This window comes from Chiloscyllium plagiosum, unplaced genomic scaffold (assembly GCF_037043375.1).
Source record: "Chiloscyllium plagiosum isolate Xiang-an unplaced genomic scaffold, Cpla_swu_hap1 HiC_scaffold_18, whole genome shotgun sequence".
Classification (NCBI taxonomy): domain Eukaryota; kingdom Metazoa; phylum Chordata; class Chondrichthyes; order Orectolobiformes; family Hemiscylliidae; genus Chiloscyllium; species Chiloscyllium plagiosum.
The window spans coordinates 54,402,177-54,415,426 of NW_028270156.1; the positions used below are offsets into that span (position 1 = coordinate 54,402,177).

The 13,250-nt window shown below is 39.0% G+C and overlaps 1 protein-coding gene across 2 annotated transcripts in view; it reads right to left on the minus strand.

Annotated features, from left to right (window-relative positions):
- Positions 1–13,250, minus strand: part of LOC122557886 (cleavage and polyadenylation specificity factor subunit 6-like) — an 89,363-nt gene that overhangs the window by 38,325 nt on the left and 37,788 nt on the right. For both annotated transcript variants that reach the window (XM_087996655.1, XM_043706066.2), the window contains exon 3: positions 6,631–6,734. In XM_087996655.1, coding sequence (XP_087852781.1) covers positions 6,631–6,734 — 104 coding nt within the window. The remainder of the gene's footprint in view (positions 1–6,630; positions 6,735–13,250) is intronic.

The following is a 13,250-nucleotide window of genomic DNA, read 5'->3' on the forward strand; positions in this document are numbered from 1 at the left end:
AACATTGATTTTCCTGCTCCTCGGATGTTGCCTGAACTGCTGTGCTTTTCCAGCACCACTTTAATCTGGAGTACTACGTAAGCCATGTGTCCCAGGGTCAAAGCTGGGACTGTACTGAGTTTGCTTCACACTGAGACTGTGTGCTGTGGTTTCAGTCTCTCCTAACAGTGAAACATCCACTCTTTCCAGATTTATCATTATTCTGTAAGTTTCAATGAGATCTCCCTCATCCTTCTAAATTCCATCAAATACAGCCCCAGGGTCCTTCACCACTCATGTGAAAAAAAACCTTTATCGCTGGGGTCATTCTTATGAATCGTCTCTTGACCCCTCAAAATAAATAATCAGACAAGCATTAATATTGCTGACTGCAGCCCAGTAGGATCCTGGTGGGAAATGCACATGTACTGATGATGTTTATTCGAGAATGCAGATATTTTCCCCCTTTTCTAATAGCATTGCAGGTACATTAACATCAGACAAACTGCAGAAGTTCAAGAAAGTACCGCACCACAGTTTTCTCGAAGACAATTAGGGATGAACATCAAATACTGGCCTTGTCAGGGATGCATCCTAAGAAAGAATATTAAGAAATGCTGCTAAAATTTGCTGTCCTGACTCATGCTCAAAATATAGCATTTTCGCAAGTCACTGGAGGATAAGTAATGCTATTAAGGGCATGAGTAGAAGAAAAATTTCCAGTTCACTTTCACTGTTGTTTCAGCTTGCCATATTACTATAAGTTATGTCAGACTTTGGATATCATAATTTTATCACTTGATTTGATTATGAATAAACAAAATAACAAAGAAACAGGATGAAAAGAAAGATCTGTCAAGCCTGCTCTGCTATCAATATGATTGTGTGTGATCTTAGGCTTCTCCTGTAATTTTTAAATCACTTCTCCAATGTGCTTCAATAAGTCACCAGTGGAGAGACAACACAAAATAGTTTGTATTGATGTATTTAAAACAATTTGAATCTTAAGTTCAGAAACAATCAAAACAAGATAGGGCTGTACTCTGTTCCATTCCTTTCTCACTTTTTAGTGCAGCACTCAATTTAAAAAAAAACGTATTCAATTGGTATGGGCTTTGTAGGCTAGGCCAGCATTCACTGTCCATCCCTAAATGACCTTGAGAAGGGAGATTGACTTGCCTTCTTGAAACACTACAGCCCATTTAGTGTAGAGACACCTACAATGCTGTTAAGAAGGGAGTTCCTGGAATTTGATCTGACAATACTGAAGGAAATGAAATAAATGTCCAGGTCAAGATTGAGTGGCTTGAAGAGGAACTTGCAGATGGTGGTGTTCCCATGTATCTGCTACCCTTGTCCTCCTAGACAGTAGAGGTCATGGGTATTGAAAGCGCTATCTAAGGAACCTTGGTGATTCTGACGTTTTTTCATGACTTTAGACATAGTGCTCAGGGTGCCAGGCAACTTATACTTTCACACCAAATTATTCAATTCTGAGATATTAATTGAGTTCAGTTCTGTCCTCTAGATTGCAGAATTCTACAATTGCCCTGGTAGAGGTTAGCAAAGTCAGTACAATCCAAGCTTTGACCCTGGGGAAGGTGGCTTAGTAGTCCAACATGCAGTACAATTAGCTCCTGATTTCTCAAATTCCCATTATAATTTTTTTTTATTTTGCAATGGAATTTTTTTCTTCATAGAAGAAAGAAGTCTTCTACACACAATCTGCCTGGTCTGCTGAGGCTTCTAGTATTTCTTGCTTTATCTTTAAAACATTGTTTAATTTTATGGCTTTGATAAACATGCATATATATTGCATTGTAACTTGCTCAGCATCATAGACTCTCACAGCATGGAAACAGACCTTTCAGTCCATCTCGCCTATGCCGACTAGGTCTTCCAAACAAAAGTCCCATTTGCTTGCGTTTGGCCCATATCCCTCTAAACCTTTCCTATTCGTGTACCTGTCAAAATATCTTTTAAATATTGTAACTGTACATGTATGTAACACTTTCTCTGGCAGTTTATTCCACATATGCACTACTCTGTGTGGAAAAAGATGCCCTTCAGATCCCTTTTTCTCCTCTCACTTCCAGATTTGAAAGCCCCTACCCGAGGGAAAAGGCCTTTGCTATTCATCTTATCTATGCCCCTCATAATTTTATAAGCCTCTATATGGTCACCTCTCAACCTCCTACACTCCAGTGAAAAAAGTCCTAGCCCATCATTACAGTCTTTTCATTCTGCCCACGTGTTCCAAAAATCAAATGTCCTCAATTCCTGGTGCAGATACCTGCACATCCTGCAACCACGCCCACTTCAAACCATTCACACCACCAACTCATCTCATGATCTCAGGGCTGACTGCCTCAGGTCAATTAATTCAGATCACATTATTTTTGCTGGCAAGAGAGTCTGGATTTTTTTTTTCAAAATACTTCTTGAATTAGCTAATATCTGTCACATCATTAACTGAGTCAAGGCTTAGAAACTGCTATTGCAAGTGGCAGAAATGTCTGTATTTCAGAAAAAAATAACATGCAGACCAAACAAAGTAAAAAGCAATAAAACCTTTGTTAACATTGACAATAAAAGAAACTAAAAATGCACAGTTGCAGTGCAGGTCCTAAAGCATCTCAAATGAGAAGACAGATTTGTTTTCTGACAAAGAGGCTCTATCCAAAGCATTAACTTATCTTTTGCACTTTACAAATCTGCTAAACCAGGTGTGAAATCCAAAAGTTTATAATATTTAGCAAATTAGATGCACTTTAATGTCACAAATGCCAACAATTTGGGCATCTACTGTTTGAGTACATACGTTGTGGTAATGAGCTGTTTGCATCCACAATCTGATAACTGGAGGACTGAATGTATGAGCTGCTAGTTTCTGGCCCAACTCACCATGTTAATCATCTGCTAAATTAACACAAAGCTGAACTGTATCTTCCCTTATTTAGATGTTAAATACACTTCTGGAACTTCTCTCACTATTATACATTAATGCAATTTGTATTCAGTGTAAATGAGAAATCCTGGCGAGAGATTAATGACATGTTAAACACTTAGTTTGCAAGATCAAATTCACTAATGTTACCACAAATGTGAACAATCTATCCATCGTCTATTCCCCACAATATCCAGAGTGTTCATTATATCTATAACACCAGACACTTTTAAGTTGAAAAGCACAACAGCAATTTAATGTTCATATCCCCAGTCATCATGTAGGGAAAAAAAATCACACAGCATATTATTGGTATCTCATAGCAACCCAATGAAATGCAAGAATTATTCAACTGAATGATATGTAAACACTATCAACCGTACATGTAATTTATGACGATTTATGAAATAAAATATTCAAACAAAATTGAAACCTGTAGCCTCTACCCGAGCATAACTGACATTGAATGGAATATTGAAAAAAAACTACCAAATTTTGTTGTTGTGGTATAATTCAATGAGTTCCTACAGTCTACTGCACCACATCAAACTTCGGATATGCAACCTCAGATTGAGTAATTTTCCACAAGATGGGAAATCTGCCCAATCACAGTGGTCATCACAACTAAATCTGATTGGATTCTTAATCAATATCCACATACAGATCTACTTTTAGAAGGACATACTAAAAATCAGGAATGGGAACCCTCGCTGAATTTCACATTCATCGGTTTAAAGGTATTTTAAAAAGTTTAAAAACTATCATTATAATCTTGGGTGTTCATTGAACTGGTTACACTGCAATTAACAGTGAAATAATTATTTTCTCAAATAATTAATCATTTTGTTAGTTTCACAAAATTGGTCTTATGATTCTGAGCCACAGGCAACATAGAAAATATCCTTCAGATCAAATTGCCCTACAAAGAGACCACCCCAAAATATCTACCAAATTTACCTCCTCTCTCCAGAGCTCATCCCAAAATGACCACCAGCACCCACCTCTGCAAAACTAAAATAAATCAGTTTTACTGCAGAATCAAAAATAATCATATTAACTATAAATTTAAAGTAGATACATCACATTTTACATACCCATCACAATAACCTAGTTTTAAAAATTAATCCCATGCCAAGAAAATAACAAAGTCACTTCAGGAAAAAAAAGTAAAATCAAACAAGGTCAATGCTTCTATTTCCTAAGGTCAATTGCCCAATTTTACTTCACTTCCTCTTTTTCTTTTCTGAGGATACACTGGGCAATTTTTTGGAAAAGATTTTCTATAGTGTCAAATTTAATGAATAAGGATTGCATGTGGCATCACTAAAAAGGTGGAGCAATGCTACACCTCGAAAAAATGTGATATGTTGTTTAATCATGTAAATAAATGTATTACAAGGCAAGATGGTAATGTTTTGGACGGGGTTTTTCTCTTAAATTCACATCAATGCCCCTGAATGATGCTAGAACTCTTTTAATATGATATTCCTAATAGAAATCACTGAACCTTTCAAAAACCTAACTTTATTCCATATTATTCCCAAAACAAATTATCACAATTTTATTCTTCTTTTGCTTTAAAAAATTGCCTACATGTCCTATTTTCCTTAACTCCACTATTTGTATCCCTTAGTCCTGAACATTGGCTCAATCTAATCACACCAAAGAACATCTTCAATGTCCAACTAAAATCTCCTTTCTCTGCAAAAAATGTTTTTTAAAAACTGCAGTAGGTATTTGTTCCTCTTAACTCAACCCCTTAGTATAGGAATCATGTTTTGCAGTCCATCTCTGTATTTCTTCCAATAATTCTACTTTATCTGTAACATATAAACCACAGCCAAATGTGCTATACCAAGTGTCAGCTATGGCTCAGTTGGTCAAACTCTTGCCTCTGAATCGAGGTTCCAGGTTCAAATCCCATTCCAGGGCTAACACTCCAGTGAAGTACGAAGGAAATATTGCACTGTAGGAAATACCATCTTTCAGATGAGAGGTTAAACCAAGGCCTCACTTGCTTGTTCAAGTGGATGCAAAAAATCTCACAGAATCAATTCAAAGAAGAGAAGGACAGCTTTTCCTGGGCTCCTGATCCATCTTTTTCTCTCAATGGACACTACAAAAACTGATTATTTGGTCATTATCACATTACTGTTTGTGGAAGTCTGTTGTGTGCAAATTAGCTGTCTTTTACAACAGTGATTACACTTCAAAACAAGGTAATTGACTGTAAAGTACTTTAAGACATCCAGTTTTGTTAATGGTACAATATAAATTCAAGTTGGTCTTGTCTGTACAACTTGAATATAACCACCTTGACTTATTAATCCCATTCAAAAATGTATCAAATATTTATCTGCTTTCTCAACCACCTGGAAGCACAAAGGAACGGTTTTAATGATCTATTCATCAAGGGCCTAATCTTTCTGCTGTTGTTATCCCAAGCCCAATAACATTCAATGTGTAATTTGCATTCTCAATCCTTTTATTCAATTTTGCCTGTGTGAGTGTGATAACATTTCAAGAAAGTAAATATAAGGGCTATGAAGAGCTTTATGATATCCTGAGGATGCGAAAGGTCTATATATTCACCTTCCACTACACAATACATATTTTGAAGACTAAATTTGCACACAACAGACTTCCACAAACAGTAATGTGATAATGACCAAATAATCAGTTTTTGTAGTGTCCATTGAGAGAAAAAGATGGATCAGGAGCCCAGGAAAAGCTGTCCTTCTCTTCTTTGACCTTCAACAGAACACAGGATGAAAATTTCACAAACACGAAAATTTCTGCTGTGGATCTCCAGTGGCATCACCAGAGTGCCATTCTTGTTTTGAATATATTTACCTTAAACATGGTGCCAGCAGAAAATGTAAAAACTGAAATTGGAAAAAGGTAGCAAGTACGATGAAGGAAACAATCAATGTGCAGTTAAAATGATGAAAGGATATAAAGTGATTTATTCAGAAACATAGAATCCCTAAGATACTGTGTATTAGTGTCATTTACTTTTGGGCTGTAAATCAGTTGCTTTGTGCCCAAATTTTTGGACTGTTTCAAAACCAATATTCCTACATGTCACTCGCACCTTTAAGTAAACAGGAAGAACAAAATAAACAACACTGAAGTTAAATCATAATTTCTTGTCCACAGCCATTCTTACATTAATTTTCTTTTCCTAGTTTGAATAACGTGAAGGTGCACTGGAAGACCCGGATGCTGATATAACGAATGGTTCGACCATTCAAATGGTTGACCCAGGTTTGATTTAGAAATATTTATTCTAGCCTTGACTTAATAGCTGAAAGTTAGAATTTCAGTGTGCAGAAACCACTGATGGACACCACTCCACCTCAGTACTAATGTATTGATGCTACCTATGACTGATTTTTATTACTTATCAGCAGCAACTTTCGCACCTGAACAATGTATCTCTTTCAGGCACAGTCAATTTGACTGGCTGATTATTATTAGATTTTGTGCATAAAGTGTGTTTCACCTGTCTACATCATGAGTCATCAGCACTTCATGATAGTGTTGAAAAGGTGGTTCACTCGATTTGAAGCACAGATTTTGTAGGAGATATAATCAGATGGTACCATAAATGATTTTTTTTTAATCTTTAGCACCTCAAGGAGATGTTATTACGAAACCTAACTATACACAGTTAGCTTAGCTGAATTTTTATATGCACTCACCCTTTAGACTGCCCATTAGCCCGGTTTTCATAGAACTTGATTTCCAGCAGATCCTGCACACCCACTGAATGGACAGCATCAGCCACATCCTGGTCTGTCGTCCACTGAACAAAACATAGTAGAAGAGGTATGAAAGTTATTTGCAAATTTAGAGAGCAAGAATGAGACTTGTAATTTACCCAAACAATTTGATTTCAAAGGTAGGGGCAACACTACTTTGATGAATACTGGTTACAAACAGCATTTGAACTGTAACCTCTTGCTGAACTGTAAGCTTTTGTATAAATTGATGGTAGAGGACTGGTTCTCGGAGGTAATCACTGGGGTAAAATTTCAGTACTTGTGACTTACAAGCATGTTATTGTAGTTGTGTTCCAATGTCAATGCTCCTTCTACCTGCTTTAACCGTACATTTCACGCATTAATTAAGAATAATGCCTTGCAGGGTTACACTCTTCATCTGTAATTCTGCAGTAATAAATGACCAGCGTGGCTCGAGACATTCACCATAATCCATTAAAGCAAAAATAGAGGTCATGATTTGCATTGTGGTTCAGAGAAGTTCCCAATTTTTAAATTGTTCTCAGACTAAAATGTGTTTTATTTGCATCAATTGTAGTATTTGTGTAATGATGTTGATCTTGTCCACATCCTTTCAGGTTTTGAATGCAGATACATAGCACCTCTGAACCTTCTTTCCGTCAAATTAAATGTTTTTAATTTTTGCAGCTCATAACTAAGATCGTCATAATCTTACTGATCAACATACGAAAGGGCCTTGAGGTGAGAGTGACTAACCCTTGACGTCAAGGAGCCATAACAAATTGGAATGAATGAGAATCTGGAAATAACGTGGGAAAAGGTGAAATGATCCACTCGAATAAAAAGAACGGAATTACACAATATTTTTATAAACTGACACCTTCGTAAGTATTGGCATTCAGAGGCATTTGAAATTCTTGGATTTAAATCGAAGGAAGTTAACATGCAACTCCAGCAAGAATTAGTAGGGCAAATGGAATGCCACCCCTATTTGTAAGGAATTCTTGCTACAATTGATTAAGACGACACCCAGAACAAAGATAGATATACTGTTATAATACACATGCATACTATCAACATCTCCTCTAAGCTACACAGGTGTGCATGTGTTCAGCCACTCCAATGGCCTTTGCTTGGCGATCGGCACATTGTTGCGGATCGCTACTACGCATGGATCTTGAGATCTGCGTGGAAGGAAAAAGAATTAGAGGGAACGCCAAATACTAGAGAAAAATGGAAGATATGAAACAGTTTGTACATTTTCTAGAACAAACAAGGAGTTAGATCAACAATTTGATGTGTGCGGTTCACTACCTGTTTGTAGAAAAATCAAGCAATGGGGTTTATTGCCTTAATTACAGAAAAACCTGGCTTTGAAGACTCGGAAGTTTTTAAGTTAAAGGTTGCTCAGCAACCTTTTCTGGGCTTTGCATTTTATTTAACAAACCCAAGAATCAGTAAGGGAGATGCCCCAGAATCTGTGAGTCTCTCTCCTGAAATTAAGTTCTCAGTAGAAGTTCTTGGGAACCTGATGGGGTTTTCAAATACCAGCAATTATGATTACCTTGTGAAACGTGAAAAGCTCAACTGTGATCATTTTCTAAAGACTCAACCACAGGGTGACTACAATAGAACTCGACATCCACCATCAATCTATAGCTGCCAGCAATGTGGCTTCATTGACAGCAAATTAGGTGACGTGAGAAGGCGTTGCATTCTCTCCTTTGTTTCCAAACACTTGGCTGACACAGTTTGTTTTTCCTTTCTGCTTTCCTTTTCAAAAAAAAAACACCTTTGCAGAGATTTACCTTGTGATATGTCAATGTGTCATTGTTTTAATTCTGGATCATACCTCATCTGTCAGTGTTTTCCACTTGCTTTAAAGACAAATTTTGTTTCTAATAAACAAATTATATTGAATTAAAGAAGCATGGTAAATGTTTTTATTATATAGATAATAGATAAACAATTGACAATTTTTACAGTTGAATCAGCACATTTATACTAATGATTGACTGGAAGAGTAGTGGGGCCTGATTACCACAACATTCCTCCTGTCACAGTCGTAACAATAGAGTCAAGAGTGTGGTGCTGGAAAAGCACAGCAGGTCAGGCAGCATCCGAGAAGCAGGAAAATCGATGTTTCCGGCAAAAGCCCTTCATCAGGAATGAGGCTGGGAGATTTGGAGTTGGACAGATAAATGGGAGGGGGTGGGGCTGGGGAGGGGGTGGGGCTGGGGGGGGGGGCAAGATAGCTGAGAGTGCAATAGGTGGATGGAGGTGGGGGCAATTGTGATAGGTAGGAGGAGGGTGGAGTGGATAGGTGGGAAGGAAGATGGACAGATAGGACACGTCATGAGGACGGTTGGAACTGGGGTAAAGTGGAGGACGGGGAGGGTGGAATGAGGAAACTGATGAAATCCACATTGATGCCATGGGGTTAGAGGGTCTCAAGGCGGAAGATGAGGCATTCTTCCTCCAGGCATCGGGTGATAAGGGAGTGGCAATGGAAGAGGCCCAGGACCTGCATGTCCTCAGCAGAGTGGGAGGGGGAGTTAAAGAGTTAAACCATGGGGCAGTGGAGTTGATTGGTGTGGGTGTCTCGGTGATGTTCTCTGAAGCGCTCTGTGAGTAGACATCCTGTCTGCCCAATGTAGAGGAGACCGCATTGAGAGCAATGGATACAGTAAATAACGTTGGAAATGCAGGTGAAACTTTGATGGATGTGGAAGGTTCCTTTGGGGCCACCCTCTCTCCTGTAAAAATGCTATCCCTTATTCACAATTCTTCCACCTCAGCCGCATCTGTTACCAACAGGACCAGTTCCACCACAGAACACACCAAAAAACCTCCTCCTTTTAAGACCGCAATTTTCCCTTCCACATGGTTGATGATGCCCTCCAGTACATCTCATCACATCCCGCACCTCCGCCCTCGAACCCCACTCCTCCAACCGCAACAAGGACAGAACCCTCCAGTCCTCACCTTCCATCCCACCAACCTCCATATACATCGCATCATCCTCCGACATTTCTGCCACCTACAAAGGGAACCCAGCACCAGAAATATATTTCCCTCCTCACTCCTATCTGCTTTCTGTAAAGACCGTTCCCTCCACAATTACTTCGTCAGCACCACGCCCCCTAACAACCCAACGTTCCCTCCTAACACCTTGCCCTATCACCACAGGAATTGCAAAACCTGCGCCCACACATCCCCTTCTCACCTTCGTCCAAGGCCCCAAAGGAGCCTTCCACATCCATCAAAGTTTCACTTGCACTTTCACACGTCATTTACTGTATCGGTTGTTTCCAATACAGTCTCCTCTACATTGGGAAGACAGGACACCTACTCGGAGAGCACTTCAGAGAACATGTCTGGGTCACCCATACAAATCAGCCCCACCACCCTGTAACCGAACACTTTAACTCCCCCTCCCACTCTGCTGACGATAGAGTCCTGGGTCTCTGGGCCTCCTTCTTCGCCACTCCCTTACCACCCAATGCTTGGAGGAAGAAAGACTCATCTTCCGCCTCAGGACCTTCCAACCCCATGGCATCATATGGATTTTACTAGTTTCCTCATTTCCCCTGTCCCCACCTTATCCCAGTTCCAACCTTCCAGCTCAGCACCGTCCTCACGACCCATCCCATCTATCTTCCTTCCTACCTATCCGTTCCACCCTCCCTTCCGACCTATCACCGTTGCCCCTACCTCCATCCACCTATTGTACTCTCAACTACATTCTCTCCCCGCCTCAAACCCACCCATTTATCTCTCCACCCCCGAGGCTCCCAGCCTCATTCCTGATGAAGGGCTTTTGCCCAAAACATCGATTTTCCTGCTCCTCGGATGCTGCCTGACTTGCTGTACTTTTTCAGCACCACACTCTCAACTCAAATCTCCAGCATTTGTAGCACTTACTTTTGCATAGTCCTAACAATAATTAATTTAAAGGATGTGCAATAAAGTTCACTAAATTGATTCCTGGGATAATTGTCCTGTGAACAGATACTGACATTGGGCTACAGACAATGGAGTTCAGAAGAATGAGGGGTGGTCTGATTGAACTGCTTAAAATTCTTAAGGTCTTGACCAGGAAGTTTCTGAGAAGTTACTTTCTGAAAGAGTATAGATTAGGGATCATAATCACAGACTAGGAGCTGGTCATTTGGAGCTATGATGAGAAGTTTCTTCTTGTGAATCTTTGGTATTCTACTTTAGAAGGTTGTTGATTTTCAGTAGTTGAGTATATTCAGCACTGAGATCAACAGATTTGTAGGCACAAGGGAGATAAGGTAGCAAAGTGGAGTCCATGTAATATTTCAGCCATGACCTTGCTGAATGTTAGAGCAGATTAAATAAGTCCTATGGCCTACCTCCATCACTACTTCCGAAATGTTTGTGTTACATTCCTTGCATCCTTATCAATGCCCAGAAGTCTTTATAATTATTACATCAATATCAGATACAATTTCAATACTTGCTGAGATTTGAGTTCTATTACTCTGCCTAGACAGCACAAGATACTATTTTATCTCATGATTCCTGCCAGACACTGTGCTGATGGCTACAAAGGTCCATCCACTATTTTCCCCAAATCCACTCCCTGGCAATATCCAGCAGAAAAATACCACTTTGCTTTCACTGACAGGATTATCATCCTTTCCAATCAGATGATTCTACTTTGCCCATATCAAATGAGATCTACCACTTATCATTCCAATTCCTCCATGTATCTTAGGTTCTTCTCTAAATGATTATTTTGTCTCCAGAAGAGTTTGATGTACCTTTCACATAGTACTGGATGTCTGCCATATTCCTGTTTGAATGCTGTAGTACCTTGAGATGACCCAGTACAAAGGAAACAATCATAAAGATGGATACCAGTAGAATGTCAATCAACACTGGTCAGAATGAAGCTCAGAATACCTAGGGAGGGAAATACTCATTTAGCCCATTCCTTCTATTTCACTCAATACTACATCAATCATACATTTTTTGTTCACCTTCATCTCACCCATGATCCCTGGGATTTATATGCATCCCCAATTACCCTGCCTACTACTGAGATGTTTTACTATAATTACATAAACCTCTGGTGAGAATACATTTGGGGTAATGTGCACAATTTTGGTTTCCTTACCTAGAGAAAGATATGTTTGTGTTCAGACCTTCATTTTCTAAAAAGATTTGTCATCTTTGGTTTGAAGCTGAGGGCTGAAAATGACCTTTGGAGTGTGAATAGCAGTTTGTTTTCAAAAAACACACGAACTGATATTTGTTTATGAGGCCAGGCCCAAAGTTAATTGTAGGTTGATTCTATATCAAATGATCCTGTCGACACTTCAGTTCTGGAGCTAAGTTATGCTCAAACAGATGGCAGATATTTGGATATTAACAGGGAGTTATGGTGCGAATTAACAAAGAAAATGTTGGAAAAGAAAACAAAAAGGAAACAAAGTCAAAGTTTGCAATGGTTTTAAATTGTGCGTTTTTGGCAGAAGGATTGAGCCTGCCAAAGCTACAGAAAGGAGATCTGATTGCTCTCTGGTTAACTTCCTATTTGTCAGACAATAAAATCTCAGTTATACATATTAAATGAATATTCATCGCGGCATACTGGAAGCTGTTTGCATTTGCCTATGTCTTCAGAAACCGAGCAAGACACCATCCCATGTGCCTGTGATGTTACAGAGACTGCTTCAGCGAACAGGACAGTTACACCTAGTTTTTTTTTATATATCCCTTAATTCTGCCTGTCTGTCAGTCTTTTTGCGTGGGGGCTGGAATCAAAGAAGGTTGGGTTTAAATCATAGACAAAGATTACTTTTTTGTTTAATCTTACTCAACTAAAACTGACGTATTAATAAGCTGTTAATTTCTTTGTTTAAATTATAAACTTGGCGTCTAGTATCAGTTATCCAATAAATCTGATACTGGTTATTTGAAGTCTGATGAGGAAACATTGGGGAAATCTTGAGGGTCATTGAGTATTTTAATTTTACTGTGTTGCGAATGGAGGAAAAGGGAGGCTGATTTGATTTGGCTCTCTATGTGTCATAACACTTGCCAAAGAGGGAGTACAATGAAGATTCACTAAATTAATTCTTAAAATGAGGAATTGTCTATGACAAAAGATTAAATAGACTGGACTTGTATTCTCTGGAGAATACCACACAATTTTATTCAAAAATACTAAATTCTTATTGGAGTTGACAGTGTAGATCAGGAAGGATGTTTCCACCTGATGGGGGCAGGATCTTGAACACAGCGTCAGACTAAGGTGCGGGTCATAATCAGAACTAATTTCTTCAATCAGAGGCTAAAGAATCTTTGGAAGGCTATGACAGCTCAGTCGATGACTATGTTGAACAATAAAATTGACACATTTCTACCTATTGAAAACATCACAAAAGAAAAGGGGATAATACATGTAAAATGGCATTGAAGTAAATGATTGGCCACGATCTCACTGAATGGTGGAATGGGCTCAAAGGACTGAATGGCCTCCATTTCTTATCAAAGATCTGGTTCGAACTCTGAGGATAACCTAACCTAGACTGTCCACCCAGTGG